Source organism: Dreissena polymorpha, chromosome 5 (genome assembly GCF_020536995.1).
Source record: "Dreissena polymorpha isolate Duluth1 chromosome 5, UMN_Dpol_1.0, whole genome shotgun sequence".
Classification (NCBI taxonomy): Eukaryota; Metazoa; Mollusca; class Bivalvia; order Myida; family Dreissenidae; genus Dreissena; species Dreissena polymorpha.
This window is the reverse complement of record NC_068359.1, coordinates 99,451,057-99,469,240: the sequence shown is the minus strand read 5'-3', so window position 1 is coordinate 99,469,240 and position 18,184 is coordinate 99,451,057. Positions and strand designations below refer to the sequence as shown.

Below are 18,184 nucleotides of genomic sequence, written 5' to 3'. Positions count from 1 at the left end.
TGAGACGCCACGTTCTGTGGCGTCTCATATGGATCCAAACTGTTTGCAAAGGCCTTCAAAATTCGGTTCCAGCACTGAAATAGTTAAGAGTGCTGGGTCATATTCCTGGTCCACACACTATACAGAACCCTCAGGCAAGGCAGGATCACATGAACATAGACATAAACGGCCTGTTTAAAATGCTATTGTTGCTTTCACAATGGGTTTGGATTACTTCAACAATAGACACAAGGCCGGTCCAGTAATTGGATACTACATTGTCGGACCAAGGTGACCGATCCTGTGTGTATGTCTGCATAATCCGATCGATTGACTGCAAACCATTGAACAAATAGCGTTAAGACGGAGCGGTTTATTTAGATTACTTTGGACGTCAGACTTTTATTTCTGGTGAATTGAGGTTTAAACCTCGATGGAAACTTGTTTACTTCTATTTTTGATGTTACACTTTCGTGTAATATTTTACAAGTGTAGAAAAACTAAAAGCATATTTTTGTATGACTTCAATAATTCTGCGAACGAGTCCCTTTAAACTGAGTGTTAATTAATATTCGTGATGGCACTTCACTGAAAACACTGTGAAAGTGGCTCTTCCATTTATTTGAGCTTATAAAAACAAGCCTTTCTTATAATTACCATAATAACCCTCCACTAGGTTTGCAAAGGATATGGGTTGGTATGTCCTTAGTCCAGAAGCAAATACCAAAATGAGGGCGGTACAAGCCACCGCATAAACTCCGATCACTAAACCGGTGTTTTGTTACGTAGATGTGGGGATGTAGGGCATACAATGAAATGAGCAAAAACTGTATTACTGAAACATGATATGAAACAACCGCGCTCTCGTCTTTTGAAGGGTCTTTGTATCAAGGTTTACTTCAAAACCAGAAATTAGTACATGTATCCGTACATTTGTCTTTGAAAGACAATAAGACAATAACGTTGAACATAATGTCTAACATTTTGTTAAAGACATTGATGAAGTAAAATATTTTTGCTTTTTTACTCGCTGATATTGGAGTTGATAATGTCAATCAAGATTGATGAACGATGACAACGATAAAAACTACTGCCATGGGACTGTTGAGTATGGTGTCGTACTTGATGGTTATATTGATGATGATTAACTGATTATGATAAATTTGATGATGAAGATTCTGATGATTTAGATGGTGATGATGGCGATAAAGAATGATTACTACGATGATGATGGTGATGATGATGATGATGATGATGATGATGATGATGATGATGATGATGATGATGATGATGATGATGATGATGAATATAACTACGACGATGAAGATGATGATAAAAATGGCAATCATGATGATTTTCATATTTGTAATGTTCATACAAATTAATTGATTATTGATGCATCACGTGAAAAAAACGCATTGCTGTCACAACTGAACACCCCACGACAAGATAAAGGGTTCTTTTCACGCTTTGGTAAGTTAACAACATTAAAAAACATGTTTCAGATTGGCAAAATTCGTTTTATGTATGATATTTTAAAGGAAACAGTTAAACTGAACATTAACCATGCTAAAAAAATCTTATATATGCATGTTTTGACGATTTAAAAACCAAAAAGTTATGAAGCGTTACAAACGAGTGAATAATTTGGTGAATAATTTGGTGACATTTCGAGGATCTCTTATTATAAAGTATAGAATACAAAATTTACTTTGTGAGCACGGATGGCCGAGTGATGTAAATATTTAGACTTTTACTCCAAGGGTAAGAGGTTCGAGCCGAGTTGAGGATTCCCTTTTTTCTTTCTTAAATCTTATTCTTGCTTTATACCAGGGTTATTTAGTTTCGATGTTTACATTTATCAATATAACGCATTTAATGTTTTAACTCCAATACATGCCAAAATATGTGAGTAAGTCGCTTTAAGTAACGCAGTTTTACATTGGTCAGCGGATCGACCACATTTAATATAATATTTACACTTAGACATCAACACTCTTTGCGCTGCTTGCCACGCACCATTAAATAACCATTCACGTGTCTGTACATGCGTATGAAAATGTTTTTTTCAAAGACCACGGGCAAAACTTCAAGACCTGTGAATGTAATTGTCCAAAACACGCCGTGATTTGATAATTGCATGTTTTACTTGCGTATGAAAGGTAGACGCAAGTGCAAAGTTTACAGAGCAACGTTGAAATTTTACGAACAATATTTGGGTCTCAATTTTGCATCGTGGCTTAAATGGTATTCGATTTTTCAACGCTTGTGTTATGAATATGGCCCTTGAATGCGCTATGTATGCTACGAAAAAGAATTTGTCCTCCCACGTATCCAACTTCCTTTGCCCATTTATGCCTAGTGGGCTCCCCCATCCTTCTAAATTGGATCAATTTATTTCCAAAATTAGGGATGTCTAGTATATTTATTTACATATTCAGAATATTTCTTACAGAAACTCCTTTCAGCAAACAGCGCAGACCCTGATGAGACGCCGCATCATGCGGCGTCTCATCTGGGTCTACGCTGTTTGCCAAGGCATTTTTAGACGCTAGGTATAAATGGGTTAACCATGGGCTTTGGATTTGAATTTCCGGATGTTTTCGTTCAAAGTTTAATATGGACCAAAGGTCTATCAATAAACAATATTTCAACATTTATTTTCATATCTTTGTATGGACGTCTAGTAAAGATTTAAAGCATTCATACTGTTGTTACTGCACCATCAGTAATTGAAAAATATTGCGCATGTGTGTGGTAATAGATATTACAATAGTCAGGATTGTATTCAATGGGAAATGACACAAACATATTAGATGTATGTACAACTTTGCAGTATTAAGATGGTTTAGTATGTTGATACTTTTTATGCTATCATTTTTTATACGGAATAATACATACGTGTATACATTGTTATATAACACATATACTTTGCAAAAGCCTTTACAGTTTTCTTATTTTCTTTTTCCGGTTTCTAACGTTTGTAAAATAATTGCAAACGTAGCTTAAACATGCTATCAAACTACAGATTTTTAAACGTCTTTATTTAACATGGTTATAAAAAAAATGCAAAACTACAGCGCACGCAACGTTTTCTTGTACCATGTTAAATGCGTCATACATACTATAAGAATGAGGAAATATATACACAAATTAAAACTTACCATAAATGCTTTGCGTATTAATTCCTTGAATAAAAGCACAAAATAAAGCACATATTGCACATAATATATTCATGTTGGCTTTCATTTTAAACCCTTTCCAACAATAACTACGCTTTCAAACACGCCACAAGTAACTTAAATCCAACGTCCATGTTCATACCTACTGCACACGGTAAATTATTTAGTACGCCACTTACTATACTTAACTATTGTGACGATTGGACCAATCACAGAGCGCGTCAGTTTATATTTACTATTGCAGCGCCCCCATCTAATTTAGATTTTTACCTGTTGCGTTATTATATACGAACGTTGATTGTTATTGTTATTGTCAACGATCAGTATGTCAACGTTTATTGAGATTTTTTTTATTGATATGAGTTATATAACATCGGTATTTACAATGTTATCAAGTTTATAATCAACGATAAAATTATACCGATAAGAACCGGCATTTATTTAAATATCGCACTTTTATCTTGCTACTTGCGCGTATATTTTTAAGATATTTGGTTTTAGTTTTTGTTATGATAAAATGCAAACTGAAAATAGTTTTTAAAGTTTGAATTATATAAGAAATATGGAAGGTTTCGCACAGTTTTTAAAACATGGCAGCTCTTGTCGTTTACATATAACTAATATGCTGATGTTCGAGGAAGATTTTAACTCCTGAAGTATTCAAGCGTCAATAAACTGTATGCCCCGCGTTCTGTGAAGACCGGGCTAAATGCATGTGAGTAAAGTTTCGCCCTAAATTAGACAGTGCGGTCCACACAGCCTAATCAGGGAAGACATTTCACGCTTTTACGGAATTTTTGTTATGAAGGAAATCTCTTCTTAACGAAAGTCCAGTCTAACTAAGTGGAAATCTTGTGCCGACAGCACAGGCTAAACCAGGACGACACTTGACAGCACAGGCTAAACCAGGACGACACTTGACAGCACAGGCTAAACCAGGACGACACTTGACAGCACAGGCTAAACCAGGACGACACTTGACAGCACAGGCTAAACCAGGACGACACTTGACAGCACAGGCTAAACCAGGACGACACTTGACAGCACAGGCTAAACCAGGACGACACTTGACAGCACAGGCTAAACCAGGACGACACTTGACAGCACAGGCTAAACCAGGACGACACTTGACAGCACAGGCTAAACCAGGACGACACTTGACAGCACAGGCTAAACCAGGACGACACTTGACAGCACAGGCTAAACCAGGACGACACTTGACAGCACAGGCTAAACCAGGACGACACTTGACAGCACAGGCTAAACCAGGACGACACTTGACAGCACAGGCTAAACCAGGACGACACTTGACAGCACAGGCTAAACCAGGACGACACTTGACGCACATGCACATGCATAAAACACTGTTTCATGTTTTTTATTAAATGTAAAACATATTATGTAATAAGCAAGAACATAGTAATAATATCTTGCAGCAATAATAAGGTGAAAAAATTTAATACAAGATATGCTAGTATTTATATATTTTTGACCTTGTGTTTTTCTTTAGATTTAACAGTTGTTGGTTTGTGGGTTTTTTGCTTTGTTTGTTTGTTATAGATGTGTTTTTTTTAAATATATAATAATTAAAAACCTGTTTCATACTTATACAATCAATGCTACAACTAAATTGCATTCGTTGTCCGATGGTTAAAACCACCAAAACCACGTTTGGATGTAGTTTTAAAAGTTTGTTAAACATTTTCCGTTTAGCCTTAAAGATAAAGAATACACAGTTTAACTATTAAGTTCCAAACTGGTTTTCTTAATTAGGGTATGTTTCGATAAACTAGTATAAACCCAAACCAAGTTGAGGTGAATAAACAGGCCTTATTTAAAAGATTTCGGATAACATTCAGCGACATGGACAAAACAGTTTCGTGAACTATGCTTTTTGATGAGTAAGCAACATTATTAAACCTTTAATTTTACATTTGCGGTTGTTATAATTTTGGTTCCTCATTACGCGTTCTTAAGTTTGGATGTCTTAGTATAACTACAGCTGACGGTATCTGTCTACAAAGACACTTTATATTCCGTTGCACGTGGTGTCTCTTAAAAATGCTCAATAACGCGTATATTCCATTGTTACGTTTGTTATAATTTGTCCATATCCAAGTCTGTACACGTTTAAAGGCGCATTATCACGTTTTGGTAAATTTCGTTTTGGTAAATTGACAAAATAAAAAAAATCAGATTCGCAAATGTTCGTTGTAGTATTAATATAGGTGAGGAAACAGTATTATTGCATAAACTCTATCTATAATGCCTTCTGGTGGGGTGCAGAAACTTGGCAAAATGAGAGCTTGAACGGAAGAAATCGTGCATTAACAAGGCGATTCACGTGCCGTTCAAGCCCTGTTATGTGTTTTTCATATCCATAATCTGGTCCACACGCAGTTACTTCCCTTCTCCAGCCTTCGACGACTTTCCAAGCATAAATGGGGAACTGAATAAGCACCAGTTTCCTCATGCATGCAGGGATAATGGCAATGCATATTTCAATCCACTTTTCAACTTAAACCATCTGCACTCTCTTGACAACAGCTTTATTGTATTGGCAACGTCAATGAATTTCAGGTTATTTACTCAACACTTTCAAAAGACTATGCTGTAAATTTAAGTGATTATGTACCTTCGACGATCCTGCTGTAAATTCCAAAATAATTCCTCATTTCTTAATTTGCGCGGCTGCATTTCAACTTTGCATTAATCCACTGTTTAAACACATTTTAAACTGCCTATCCGAAGGTAAAGCCTCGTCATTTCGGATGATGACCGAGTGCGGCATATGTAAAACACAACCTTGAACTGTATTGAAATAATCGAATTATTTTGTCGATGTCGAATGAACAAAACATTGTTTTCAATGTTATTTTAATTTATTTTGGTATGTGTGATTTGTTTATGCAATAATAGCGAAAATACACATTTTCTCGGACATTATCATCTGCGGGCGCTCTCAAAATCCGTTCCTGCCCGAGTGCGCAGCAGCACTCGGGCAGGAACGGATTTTGAGAGCGCCCGCAGATGATCATGCCCTCGAAAACGTGTATTATAATGCTGAACATTTGCCATGCTCTAAAATATCCATTATTATTTGTATGCATCTTTTGATGATTAAAAACCTGTAAATTATAAAGCGTTGAAACGCGAAACGATTGAATAATTTGAGAGTTCCGTTGTTGTCGTTATATTTTATGATACAACGAGGATTGCTTATATAAAGTATAAAATACATCACTTATGGTATGAGAGCGGATGGCGGAGTGGTCTAAGCGATAGACTTTTACTCCAGGGTTCAGTGGTTCGAGCCCAGTTGAGGGTTACTTTTTTCTCTCTTTAATTTTATTATTGCTTTTTTTTTTACTGGAGCCTTTTTTAGATCCAATGTTTACATTAATCAATATAACGCATTTAATGACCCACTTCAATACATGCACACATCTGTGAAAATGTCCCTTTAATGTCATGTTAGTAACGGTTCAACACTTGGGTGCGCTGGCATAAGAGTTCAGAGATGTAACAATTTATTAGATGTATGAGTAATTTGCATGAATAAATAAACATGCACGGATTTAATTTTGTTGTATACTTGTTCTTTTATATATGTTAAAAGATTATATACTTGTTGTATAAGGATTGTTACATTTACTTGGTAAATACATACAGATCTCAAAGCGACAAGGTCTTAACCTTACACCACTTAGATACGTATTTTGACGCATTTTCATAGAAAATTAAATTTAATCAAAGACATTTCTTACTAGATTCAACTTTAAAGGCTTCATTTCCAACCCGTAGATACTGATTAGCAGCAAACATCATAAACCCTGAACAGCCTGTGAGTTACTCGCAGGCTGTTCTGGTTTTATGCTGTTTGCACATAGCCGTTTTCACTTTGGCTCTGAGTGGGAAAGGGTTAATGCTTGTCATATTTACACTCTTCTTACGACAACACCCCCATTCAACAATGTAATTATTAGCAAAAAGAAATCAAAGATATATGTTGAACGGAGAAAGTAAATGGCAGCAATTTATATTTTTGCGCGCACATTCGCATTTACTTTTTATTTAAGGGAAATAACTTCACACAGACTGAAATTTGGTGCACGGAGTTGTCCAGTTGTAAAGGCTATTTATCGAGGAGGGAGCTCATTATAAAAAAAGACGTACCACATATGCGTTGTTTGTTGTTGTGTTTATCCATCCATTGAACATTTACCTTCTTAACATATCATACAGATATACAAGTAAACATATATGCAGCGTATGAACGGTATAATAGACGCTGACAGGTACTTTAACATCTGTTAGGTAACTTTAAACGCGTTTTTTATTTCTTAAAACAAATGAACATTAACCTTGTTGTCATTCGTGAACCAAAATAACGTATAGTGCATGTCAACTAATAGTTAAAAATATAATTTATGAGTAATTGGCAACTGCATTATACTTCCTTACATAAAACGCTTTGATAATTGTTTCAATTGACGTCATAGCAAACTTTTTGTAACGTTTCAACGTCAATGCAGGTTAAATTTCCTCCAGTCTAAACAAAAATTTAAACAAATGACGCACTTGGCCGCCAACAATGCTCATTTATGTAATTAATTAAACGAGAGTGTTGGCATTACCGTTGTTTGCGGTCACTCCTATTTAAATATCTTCCGTAACAAAGTTTCTCCGAAATGTATGTTATTTTAGGCAGCTTTTCCATTTTCCCTGCCTTTGTATATTACTAGTTTATGTAATAAAATAAATTAATCAAACGCTGAAAGCATATATACAAATTTTGGACGTAAAAATGCATCAATTAGGTAAATTAAGATTTCAAAGCCCATGAACGGAAAGTTTTTATCGCAATAATGACTGTTTTAAGAGAAACGGATATTTTATTTTTACATACTTGCAGACTTTTCTAACCTTTAAAACTTGAATATCTTACTTATCAGTTAATATTTTTATTTAGAATTTCACATGTGATCATTTGACTGTATTCTGTGCAAGATTACAATAAAATCATTCATCCGTGATAATCGTCCGCTTTTGCACGTGGGCTAGTTGTGGTTTTATCTTTTTGCACGTGAAAATGGCGAAACGCAATATGATTCTAATTACATTTCAATTTCTTTATTTGAGGGGGGGGGGGGGGGTGTTGATACATCAGGAATACATAAAATTAATTTTAAAATCAATACAATTTAAGTAGCACAACAGCGCAATCGGCACATGTTGCAGGCGTCCTTCCCCACTTGCTGAAGCCTCCGATCGTCACGGATAAAAGATTTCATCTTTTCCTTGCACATACTGTAGTCAAATGATCACATGTACAATTTTAAATCAAAATATTTACTCATAACCGAGATATTTAAGTTTGAAAAACGCTGCGTTCGAAATGTCATCAAGTGTAGTACAGCTCGCTATATAATTCCTGTTGGATTTCAATTTGATAATTCTAGGTTGGTGTTTACACCAGGAAAATACAACATTAATAAGAAAAACACTATGGCTCGTGTGAGCGCAATGTTACAAGCCGGTCGGTCATTAAGACGTGTTAGTTAATGCGTATTACTTTTCACATTATTATTTTACGATGTACGATTGTTAGAATTTGACTTGTTTATTGATTTGTTTTTAATTTGTTATGTTTAATATTTTAATGTTGATCAATTTCAATTAAATTTACATTAACCCATTTATGCCTAGCGTTCTGAAAAAAGGACATTGCAAACAGCGTAGACCCAGATGAGACGCCGCATAATGCGGCGTCTCATCTGGGTCTGCGCTGTTTGCTTAATGGAATTTCTGTAAGAAATATTCTAAGTATAGAAATAAATATAATAGACATCCCTAATTTTGGAAATAAATTGATCCAATTTACAAGGATGGGAGAGTCCACTAGGCATAAGTGGGTTAATTATAAGATACGTGTTGAATTAGTCTGAGTCTCAATTTCAACAAAATCCGTTCGAAAATAAGGGAGATATATTGATTTGAATACGTGTTGCGTTTGAAAAGTCTCCAAGTGTATATATACATTCAATAAATCGAACTGAATTTTGAAATGTATATTGTAAGATGAAAACGCTAACATTTCTTTTCGCAAACAATTTCAACACATTTATCCCGTAAACTTTACTGCTAAATTTTGAAAATATATTGCCTATTAAAATAAATATAATGCACGCGTAAATATTTCATAACTGGTTCACACATGCGTTTATTCAATTAATTAACGCACTATTGTTTTTGACAGTAGAAAGATATAAAAAAAATGCAATGTTATATTTCGCCACCTCTGTTGTGGATTCCAGATTTCAGTGTGCTTTGGAAATTGGGGGCTTCTCAAAGTGAGATGATATAGAACGCAAATATTTAAAACTTGTTCAACTATTGCTAAGAAGTAAGTGCTAAAAGACTTACACGAAATGTCACTGTTTATAATCAAAGCGCTGAAATCACTGAAGATGTTCGCTATTGCATAATTTAACACGCAATTCATTTTTCAAAATCAATCGCAAGTTTGAAATGAACACACGCCATTCAACTTTATAAGTGTGTGTCATAGCGCACGGGTCGAGTTTTATGTGAACTTTTATCATCCTTATTATTTCATAGAAATAACTTAGACAAAATAAAATCAACATGCTTTTTGGAAGTTCTGAAAGCATAGAAATTATGATGAAAATGTTAATGAGAACTTAATATAAAGAAAATTTGCAGTCACCATCATATTAAAGGAATATTTTTTCTAATATCAAATAACTATCTCACCAAGAATATAAATTCATAATGAAAGATCCGTGTACAAAACTTTTTATTTTTGACACCATATACAAATTCAAAAAATACAATAATCTTCGTATCTTGTATATGGAGGAATAAAAGTATATAAACATTGCTGTTTATGCTTTACTTGTTACCCGAGCAGTTCACAGTATGTTTTACTCTATGTCTTACTGCCGAATCGATGTAAGCTGTATTTATTTCCTTGCAAATAATGTTGCTTTTTTGTCAAAAGTTATGTCTGTAGGCAACAACTAAATAAAATCGATATGTAAGTGACTGCTTATACATAGTGCTTGAATGGCTCACCTACGGATCTTCTTTTTTGTAGTTCCTTTACATAAGCTCTTTATCTATTGATGTTGCATATCTAAATGATTACTTTGTTGTTGTTGTTGTTGTAGTTGTTGTTCTGTCTTTGTTTTGTGATGCTATTTACCAGTTTCTTTTTTCTCTAACCATTACGAAATATTGCTTATTAATAACTGACGTTAATGCAATTTTATTAACCTTTATGCATAATGTCGTCGTTGTCTTTGATTCTTAACTTTGCTCCCTTTTTGTAACCACAAAGTCTTGTAGTATTTTCACCAGGCTTTTGCTTATTTGGGACGTCTAGTTTTGTCAATTTTGTTTAAATATTTTTTTTTGTATACTACCTTCACATTCGTTAACTGTAAAATGATATCCTTCTATTATCTCTTTTAACAGCTGAGTAGCTGATTAAACACCAAAGATCACCTTCCCCACAACACCATTTCTTATAGTTTTTCTCTGACGGATTTCCCAATGTTTCATGAAACTGTAATTACACAATATATGTATATGCTCACCTGTTGTCACGATACATGTATGTTCATTGTATTATGTGACCTGTAAAACACAATAAAAATTTGTTCTGTTCTGTTCTGTTCACACGGTGTCAACAACGCTGACATAAACATAGGTATAGAGCACTAATGCGCTTTTAGGCGTAGCTGTTTTACTCAGTTTTCATCTTAGTGACTTTTACATAACGCCAACAGACACGCATGAATATTTTCGAATATTTAATATAGCTGATTCGAGAAACAACCTCTGAATTTTTGCTACATCACTGCGTATGTGCTCAATTCAAAGGATGTAGCACTGTTCAGTGTAAGGAATTCCGGACTACTCTCTGTGTGCTCAAACGGCACAAATTGTGGCCCTGTTACAATAACGCGTTACAATCCATCTCGCAGAATTTCACTTTCGCCTCCAAGATGAGAAAACAATCATTAGCGAAATAGTATAGTGTCACGATAAGAGAAAATCGTTTAATTATCATACCACAATGTTTGCCGTACTTGGTCAGCACGTCTGGAAATCATTCCTTAATGTGTGGATAGGCCGCCATTATTAACAAGTTTGCTATTTTGAATTCAATTTTGTATCAAAACGCATTGTTCTTAAATGTGGCATTTTCAATTCGCAATGAGATTTGTAATGACCCTTGTCATGCGAAAATGGGTCTTATTCCATATGCGCCCATCATATAAATAGCCCACTCAGCTATCTCTCCTTCTGGTAAGGAAAAACATAACATATTGAGTGATTTTATAACGAACAGCATCGCCTTTGGCCTGACTGCGCAAAAACACATGTTGGGTTTAACAAACGCTTGCCGAAACGCATAAGACCGATTTTCGCATGACGGCACTATTGACGTGTGATTTAAATGCGTCGAAAGAAAACTGCGTTTAAATCAAATATCAACATACGATATATTTCGATAGTGAAGAAAGATACCCATAACAAGGCATATGAGGACACATATGAAGTGCTCTCCAGTAGTATATTTTTATCTACTCACACTAATGTGTGGTTTGACAATGCTAACACACATTTCATGCGGTGAATATGCAACTTACAAGTGAAAAACACAACACAATAGTTTAACTTTTGTTTAATTGTATTTATTTATTTAGAAAAGTAAATTGCAAACTTTATTTCAAAGTCAGCGTATACGCCGACTACATTTTTAAAAGATATTTATTGTTATAAATATATTTAATATAATATATTTAGTTGTTTTAGGTTTTAGCGATTATAAAGCATTTACGAGGTTGCCTGTAGTATGCCTGTAGTAATTGGTGAACTCATGTGAATATAAACAAGCTAAACCTTCTACTACTATTGCGTTGCTAGCACCCGTAAATACAAAAAATCGCCGCTATCTGTTGAGAACCAAAGAACGTTTTCCAGCATGAACGAGGTTACGAAAGGTCATTCGTTTTATTATTATAAATTGTTTGTTATATTCGGGTTTAGCGATTATGAAACATTTTTTTTGTTTTTTTTCTTTCGTATCGCTGAAGTTATTGTTGAACTTATGTTCAACGTTTTATAAATTGAGAATATAAATAAGCGTTAACTTTTTCCCGAATCTATTAATAGCCTCAATTTACGACCTGTACTACGTTATTGAGGTGTATGTGAGAGCGTAACCTATTGCGTTGTTATCGCCCGTGGACTTTCCTTTGTTTATCGACAGTCGCATCTATTAATAGCCTCATATTATGAATGGCAAAAATACTACGTCATGAAGACGCTGCTGAAAGTGGACTATTTTATTCATTCATAAACAATCTCCTCCGCGACACGTACAATACGATCATTGTTTATTTATTCTTTTCTATAAAAGCACCGTTCGAAACAATTGCATTTAACACGATATTAATATCATGTTTCCATTTGTGAATAAACATAATTGGAGAACTCAAACCTCTTGCATAAATTATACAACTCTTTCTTGCGCGGATACGCGTAGTAAGCGGGTATTGGGCTCCTAGTAGCTAGGCCGTACCGACCTGAAATTTACACTAAGCACTTTAGACGGTCGCTAAAGCAACCATCTAAAAACTGTACAGATATTGCACGTCAATATATCTGGTAAAATTATAACATATTTGTTTTAAATCTTGAACAAGAAAACTATCATTATGCAAATTGTTTACAAACAAGCCTTTAACGAGTTCAATTTATGTTTTACAAAATGAGTCTCGAATGACAAAAACATGTGAAATAATTGTGGTTTTGTTTTTGCAAACGCTAACGTTGAACAAGTAAATAGTTTTATTAGAGTTAAAATGTTGCGTGCCGTTGTTGACAATTTAAGACAAGAGTGGTTTGGTTAAATGAAAACCAGTTATGTAAAAGGGTTGTATAAAGTTTGTATAACCTCGTTGGAATGTGAAGGTATTAAGACTTGATTCCTAGAAGTCTACGCTTTTTTTGTAAGATTAAGAGTGCCTGCACTCGTAAACATAATTTACTATGTTAGTTACTATTCTAATAAGAATTGTGATGATTATTATTAGCAAGCCTATGCTTAAGAACACGTTTAGCTAGTGCATAGTTCCTTTAGCTCTACGAAACATACATGTTTAATTCTCTTAAATATCAAAGTTTTTTATTCTTGTCTACTCTAAATGCTGATCCTTTACAAATATGTGATTTGCCAAGTTTGTCAGACATAATGATATCGAAGACTTGAACAAGATTATTCATCCACCGTACACGAATTTCACAACTCATGAATGTTGCGCAATAGAATGTCCTTAAAATAATAACACAATTATACGAAAATTGAAATCGTGGAAAAAATAAATAAATACCTTTTCAGGGGTTTTGATTCGTTTTATTTAAAGTGATAAAACTACAAAAGAAACAGCTTCTACAACTACTGTCTCGTATTTTTCTGCTGTTCGTAATACTTCTAACATAATAACCACTGCTACAACTGATGATGCAACATACATAATCCTGTTTTGTTTTGCCCCTTAAATTTTATCCCAGACTATGATTTAACCCCTGTTTATGATTTGGCTAATGATTATTTTACCCCCCCCCCCCCCTCCCCTCCCCGTGGTGAATTTACCTCTGATGAAGAGTTTGCCTATGATGATAGCCGGTATACGCCTGATGAAACAGCGATATAACCTTTCACTTTATAAATATGTAAAGGGAAACAACTTCGAACAATTCACAATTTTAATGAATATTTGCTTCCCTTTAAATTGCGAGGTAATGTTTCGTAAAATACCCCGGTAAATATGCTTAAAGGTAATTACATAATTAAAATGCGCGCTTTAAAATCATTTGAATAAAAAATACGAGATTTTGATGCATTATAAATTCGATGAAAAGAATCATGTCGCCTTTTCCTCAGCATTTGGAGAATAAAAGATCAGCGTACGCCAAGGGCGGCAATTTCCGCTAGCTACCCAAGGGCGACAATTTCCGATTTGATGGATTTTTGTTCAAAGGAAGTATTACCTAAAATAAAATTTAGCTAAGGCGCATGAGGCAGTACGTGTCGACCCTGATAAGCCTGTGCGGAATCAACAGGTTAATCGTGGACAACACGTTACGCACATTCATTAAGTCCAGTTTTCCCACCGCGCGGTTCTTTTTAGTAGTACAGGGAAGAAAACTGATTTGCATCATGATTATAAGTGTCAGAAATAATATACCGTAACATAAAAAAGTAATTGATGTATAGCTATAAGTATAGCAATTATACTTATGAAATCATAAACATACATTTAAACTAGAACACACTAGAACCCTTTCTTCAGAAATATTAATTTTGTGGAAGTAGGGGTTCTTGTATTGCTGTATTTTTGGAAAATAACATGTGTTTATTAATGTTCGATCGTTTGATATTATAGATGTTGTCTTAATTGAAAGAATATCTATTTGGTTATACCTGACAAAACCGTCTTGAGCGGTGGTATGCTTGAGAAGTCATGATACATGTATGAGTTCCGCTCTGTGAAACGGGTGTTTAATTAATGCATGTGCGTTAAGTGTCGTCCCAGATTACCACGTGCATTGCGCATAGAAAAATCAGGGACGAAACATTCCGCTTTTATTGTATTTTGTCGTTTTAAAGAGGACTCTTCTTGACGGAAATCGATTTCATGTGGAGAGTGTCGTCCCTGCTGTTCATGTGGAGAGTGTCGTCCCTGCTGTTCATGTGGAGAGTGTCGTCCCTGCTGTTCAGGTGGAGAGTGTCGTCCCTGCTGTTCAGGTGGAGAGTGTCGTCCCTGCTGTTCAGGTGGAGAGTGTCGTCCCTGCTGTTCATGTGGAGAGTGTCGTCCCTGCTGTTCAGGTGGAGAGTGTCGTCCCTGCTGTTCAGGTGGAGAGTGTCGTCCCTGCTGTTCATGTGGAGAGTGTCGTCCCTGCTGTTCAGGTGGAGAGTGTCGTCCCTGCTGTTCAGGTGGAGAGTGTCGTCCCTGCTGTTCATGTGGAGAGTGTCGTCCCTGCTGTTCAGGTGGAGAGTGTCGTCCCTGCTGTTCAGGTGGAGAGTGTCGTCCCTGCTGTTCAGGTGGAGAGTGTCGTCCCTGCTGTTCAGGTGGAGAGTGTCGTCCCTGCTGTTCAGGTGGAGAGTGTCGTCCCTGCTGTTCAGGTGGAGAGTGTCGTCCCTGCTGTTCAGGTGGAGAGTGTCGTCCCTGCTGTTCAGGTGGAGAGTGTCGTCCCTGCTGTTCATGTGGAGAGTGTCGTCCCTGCTGTTCAGGTGGAGAGTGTCGTCCCTGCTGTTCAGGTGGAGAGTGTCGTCCCTGCTGTTCAGGTGGAGAGTGTCGTCCCTGCTGTTCAGGTGGAGAGTGTCGTCCCTGCTGTTCAGGTGGAGAGTGTCGTCCCTGCTGTTCAGGTGGAGAGTGTCGTCCCTGCTGTTCAGGTGGAGAGTGTCGTCCCTGCTGTTCATGTGGAGAGTGTCGTCCCTGCTGTTCAGGTGGAGAGTGTCGTCCCTGCTGTTCAGGTGGAGAGTGTCGTCCCTGCTGTTCAGGTGGAGAGTGTCGTCCCTGCTGTTCAGGTGGAGAGTGTCGTCCCTGCTGTTCAGGTGGAGAGTGTCGTCCCTGCTTAGCCTGAGCTTAGTCTGAATCTTACAATCTTGAAAAGTGTTTAAAAATATATATTTACACATATAAATACTTTTAAATAGTTTATATATAATTATATATAATCTTGTCTAGATTGTAAGACTTAGCGATGGCAGCTACAAGCTGCACTTTTATCCCGTTTCAGACGATTATAATAAAAAGTAAGCCAGTTTCTATATGTTTTTATTTAACAAGCACAGAGTCAAAAAAATATGAATTGACATTTTAGTTTTAAAGGGACTGTCCATCAGATTAAAACGTCGTTCGACGCGAATCGATATTTTGGGAAACTACGAGGATTGCTTATATAGTTAAAAAAATACCTTCGCATTTGACGCGAGCATGGATGGTCGAGTGGTAAAGTCGGAAAACATTTTACTCCAAGCTTCCATGACTCTAGGGGTCAGTGGTTCGAGCCCCGTGGAGGTTAACGTTTTTTCTTCTTTTTTTAAAAATTGTATTCTAATTTTTTACCGGAGATTTTTAGTTCAAATGTTTAAATTTATCAATATAAAGCATTTAAAGCAGTTAATGACAAGCTTTAATACATGCCAAAATCTGTTGGACGGCCCCTTTAATGTGTTTTTATTTAAGATTCAAATTTAAATAAAGAAATTAGCACCCTTCAACTACAACATAAAATTACAAATAACTCATGGAACACAATGGACAAAAGTTCACTGGCACGAACTTAGTAAAGATCTGCTGAATCGAATACACAGCTTTATTTTATGCTTTCCGGTGGAATATATCAGTGAATTAAAACTGATGATTTCACTGTTTCAAGCAGTGAAAATTAACATTGATAATTAACGATAATTTTCACTGTTTACTGTGAAATGACGTCATTTTTTTTTACGCCCAGCGAAATTCTTTATGCTGCGTTTACACTATGTTCCCGGCGACCACGGCACTCCCGTTTCGGGCCACCGTGGAGGAAACGGGATGAACGTGAGGCAACGTAGGGGGACGGGATAGCCAAACGTGACATAACGTGGCCTCAGAAACGTCCCGTACAACACTACATATCGTATTGTGTGCAACACGAAACCCATACATCAATGTACGGTAACTGTCTCCTGTGGCCAAGAATCTTAAGTTAATTGTCAACTTCAAATCTGGATTGATGGACTGTCTGAACCAGGTGTGGTTCTTCGTGATCCTGGGACCAACGACCTGTAATAGCTCATGGAACATAGCAGGCCCGATTCTGGTGAAGTTTCTGAAAGTCACCGACTCTGCAGCCATCAGTTCTGCCATCAAAGTCTCGTATTGGCCGAGAGCTTAAAAGCCAGTCTCTTATCCACCACCTCCTTTTTCTTCTCTGACCTGATAAAGTATGTAATTATTGGTGTACAAATATAGATTATGCTTAGGAAAGTATGATTATTTTTGTATTTTATAATTTAATTTTTTTATTATGTCGGCTATTAATTTAACGATTACTACATCACGATAAAGTAAGATCAAGATTTAAAAGGCATATGAGGCAGACACTTACCTGCAAATAGAAAAATGTGTTACTTGTAAGTTCAAATTCTAATATTTTAAAAATACGTAACCTTTAGCACAAAGCAATACTAGTTAAACGGTATTGAATCATCACTACCTCTGTGCATATCGTCAAGCAGCTCGACTACGGCCTCTGCATTTTGTTCCATATCAATATGCAAGTGTAACAAATTTATCGCAAACGCAATTTGCTGGTGGTTCATGATTGTGAACTCATCAAATGCAAGTACGGTTGCTTTAATTTCAATGATGTATTTAAGTAGCAATTTATTGTAGTGGACCGTACTTTTCCGCACTGTTTCATGCTGAAATGTAGTACATCGTACAAGATCGTGCAAATTCCAGCCTATCCGTAGTACAACGTACTAGAAACGTGGCTTTCCGTAGTATATCCGTGGAATAATCGTAGCTAATACGTAGCGTAACCGTACCGCTCCGTAGTTCTTCGGATCAATCCGTAGAAGTCCTTGAAAATCTTTGGGCCTACGAAAAGGTACGGACGACTACGGTGTCGTTACGAACTAGTACGGATCAGTGCGGTTTAGTACAGACTGCTACGGATACGCTACGGTCGATAAATTCGTAGGAATTTTTTTAACATGTTCAAAATTTGTCAAGAGTCGCTACGGACATCCAAAAACTACTACGACTGATCACGGATCAAGTACGGAGAGCCACGGTCGAGTAAGGATAGCTACGAACTGTGCCGAAAAGTATTTGCAGCTCGTTCGTAGCTCTGATTCGTGACAGTGTGACCGAGGCATGACGGTGTGTTGCGTTTTGCAGGCAGATGCAGGCAGATGCGTCACGGCCAGT

At 36.4% G+C, this 18,184-nt stretch overlaps 1 protein-coding gene across 1 annotated transcript in view; it reads right to left on the bottom strand.

Annotated features, from left to right (window-relative positions):
• Positions 1–17,116, bottom strand: part of LOC127831505 (contactin-like) — a 61,498-nt gene extending 44,382 nt beyond the window's left edge. Inside the window, exon 1 of the mRNA XM_052356490.1 lies at positions 16,924–17,116. Coding sequence (XP_052212450.1) covers positions 16,924–17,116 — 193 coding nt within the window. The remainder of the gene's footprint in view (positions 1–16,923) is intronic.
• Positions 17,117–18,184: the final 1,068 nt, after the last annotated feature.